Source organism: Nanorana parkeri, unplaced genomic scaffold (assembly GCF_000935625.1).
Source record: "Nanorana parkeri isolate BGI_ZX_2015 unplaced genomic scaffold, ASM93562v1 scaffold24, whole genome shotgun sequence".
NCBI classification, from domain to species: Eukaryota; Metazoa; Chordata; class Amphibia; order Anura; family Dicroglossidae; genus Nanorana; species Nanorana parkeri.
The window spans coordinates 1,579,561-1,582,207 of record NW_017306292.1 but is presented as its reverse complement, the minus strand read 5'-3'; the positions used below and the strand labels follow the sequence as shown (position 1 = coordinate 1,582,207).

General features: G+C 42.9%; 1 protein-coding gene across 2 annotated transcripts in view; it reads right to left on the bottom strand.

Annotated features, from left to right (window-relative positions):
* Nucleotides 1-2,647, bottom strand: part of TMEM33 (transmembrane protein 33) — a 28,382-nt gene that overhangs the window by 3,589 nt on the left and 22,146 nt on the right. For both annotated transcript variants that reach the window (XM_018564559.1, XM_018564550.1), the window contains exon 6: nt 217-350. In XM_018564559.1, coding sequence (XP_018420061.1) covers nt 217-350 — 134 coding nt within the window. The remainder of the gene's footprint in view (nt 1-216; nt 351-2,647) is intronic.

Here is a 2,647-nt window from a genome sequence, read left to right as displayed (position 1 = left end):
GTTCGGGAGCTGTACGGGCTATTGTGAATACCCGTACAGCACCCCTTCGGTTCTACTGAACCGAAGGGGTCCTGGGGCCGAAGCTAGCCGAAGGATCGGCCGAAGCTACGGCTAGATCCTTCGGCAGCTTAGTGAATATACCCCTATGTGTTCATTTTGGTGCCTTGCCTTCCACTTTCACTTCTGACATGATTAAAGGGTAGCTGAGATTTTTACCTGAGCAGCATGAAAATAGTCGCAGGCATCAAAAAGATTTCATTACAGGCGATGAACTTCAGAATATTCTGCTGATTTGCATGAAGTCTGTCCAGAAGAGATCTGACAAATGGTATGCTGTTTGGTCCTTTGGCCTAAACCAAGGGGATAAAATACAAGGTTTAAATGATAGGGGTTTTATAATTTCACAAAAACCTCAAATCATATCGTACTAAACTCAGGTCCCTGCATGTTACAGAAATAATGCCACCAGTAGTATATACAAAACACTAGCACCCAGGGTCAGCACCTAGGCTTTCTTTTTAAAGGCCAGATGGTTGGGCCTGTCAACACTCTGAACTGGCCTTTATTGTACCATTGTTAGACACTGCGTTTCACCAACATTTCAATAATTAAAAGGAGAACTATGGGGTTAGGGCTTTTCCCCCATAGTTCTCCTAAGGGTAACGGGAGGACACAAACTAGCGTCCTCCCGTTACCCTAAGCTCAGTATACCGCGAGCTACAGCTCACGGTATACTGAGACGCCACAGCCGGAATGGATCCCGACAATTCTGTCTGGATCCACCCAGATGTGTGAGTGACAGCTGGCTCTGCCTATCTAGAGGCAGACCCAGCTGTACCCGCCCCCTCCCCCATCCATTCCGACAGTCAGTGCTGGAGGATCGGACAGCGGAGGGGAGAATCCAGTCCCTCCCCGGTCACGGCTCTCTGCACAGATAGATCGAGAAGTGAGCGAGCCACGGTATGTGTTCGCTCACTTCCCGATCTACTGAGCCGACCTGTGACAGTTTCATTGTCACAGGTCGGCTCAGATTATGAGGCTGAGTGAAAATCACTCGCCTCATAATTCTCCTTTAAGCTGAATTTTAGCATTTCCCGTCTGACACGGCCTAAATGGGAACTTGTTCTATAGATCCCTCAGTCCCCATCACAGAGAAATTCCATAGCTAAAGATAACATTGTTGTCGGGACTTGTCCAAACACATGAAATTAACACTATATAAATGAACATGAACATTTTTGCATAAATTTGATATTTAACTATTGAAAGTCTCTGTTCCTCATAAATGGATAGTTTATTTTCATACGTTGCTCTGCTGAACAGGCACCTTATTAGAACTTCTCTACTATCAACGAACAGAACCTGGCTTTTTTTTCTCCGGACTGATAATCTGTGTCATAAACTTTGGGATATGACCCTTAAATCTATTCAGCACAAGCTCACCACCGTGCAATATAACCCTTTGAAGCTGCAGCAGCTACCTTGAGCCCACCTTCATTTCCTGCAACCAGGTAATGAAGTGAAATTAGGGTTTAAGCGATCTGGCCTCAAACCCCATGTTGAACAATTCGAAAGAAATCTTACATGGGATCATAAAACAAAGGAAAAAAATATCTTAATAATTCAATTATAACAGTAAAGGAACATCCAATATATAACGATATATGAACGATCCACACAAAAAAAATATATCGGAGTACAGTGTTCAGTGAGAAAAAAACGTGTGCAGAGGAAAAATAATTATTGATGGTATATATTTCTTAGCGGTGGTCCAACAGCCCCTCTTGGGTGGGTACTCACCAAATGGAGTTTAATCAAAGGCTTTTGGTTAGTGGCACTTGGGCTTGCAATCACGCTTTCAAACTTGGACCCAGTCGTTTCCACTCTAAGACCCAGCGAGGTGAGTGTTTGGTTTTCTCCCTTGTGACGCTAGCTGTGTCCCAGAAGCGAAGCTGGATCCTCTCAGATGTAGTGTTAGCTACTGCAAAATCCTGGAGTTTCGCTAACACTACATCTGAGAGGATCCAGCTTCGCTTCTGGGACACAGCTAGCGTCACAAGGGAGAAAACCAAACACTCACCTCGCTGGGTCTTAGAGTGGAAACGACTGGGTCCAAGTTTGAAAGCGTGATTGCAAGCCCAAGTGCCACTAACCAAAAGCCTTTGATTAAACTCCATTTGGTGAGTACCCACCCAAGAGGGGCTGTTGGACCACCGCTAAGAAATATATACCATCAATAATTATTTTTCCTCTGCACGCATTTTCTACGTTTTTTTCTCACTGAACACTGTACTCCGATATATTTTTTTTGTGTGGATCGTTCATATATCGTTATATATTGGATGTTCCTTTACTGTTATAATTGAATTATTAAGATATTTTTTTCCTTTGTTTTATGATCCCATGTAAGATTTCTTTCGAATTGTTCAGCATGGGGTTTTAGGCCAGATCGCTTAAACCCTAATTTCACTTCATTACCTGGTTGCACTAAGTTTCATACCACTTATACCTTTAGCGCTTTGATATATATTTCTTTACCGCTGAAAGGATTTTCCCATCCTCTTTTAGAGCTGCTTTAGGTCTTAATTAATAATACATATTTTTACTTTAGTCTCTTCTCCAGAAGCGCAGATTATCTATTTCACAT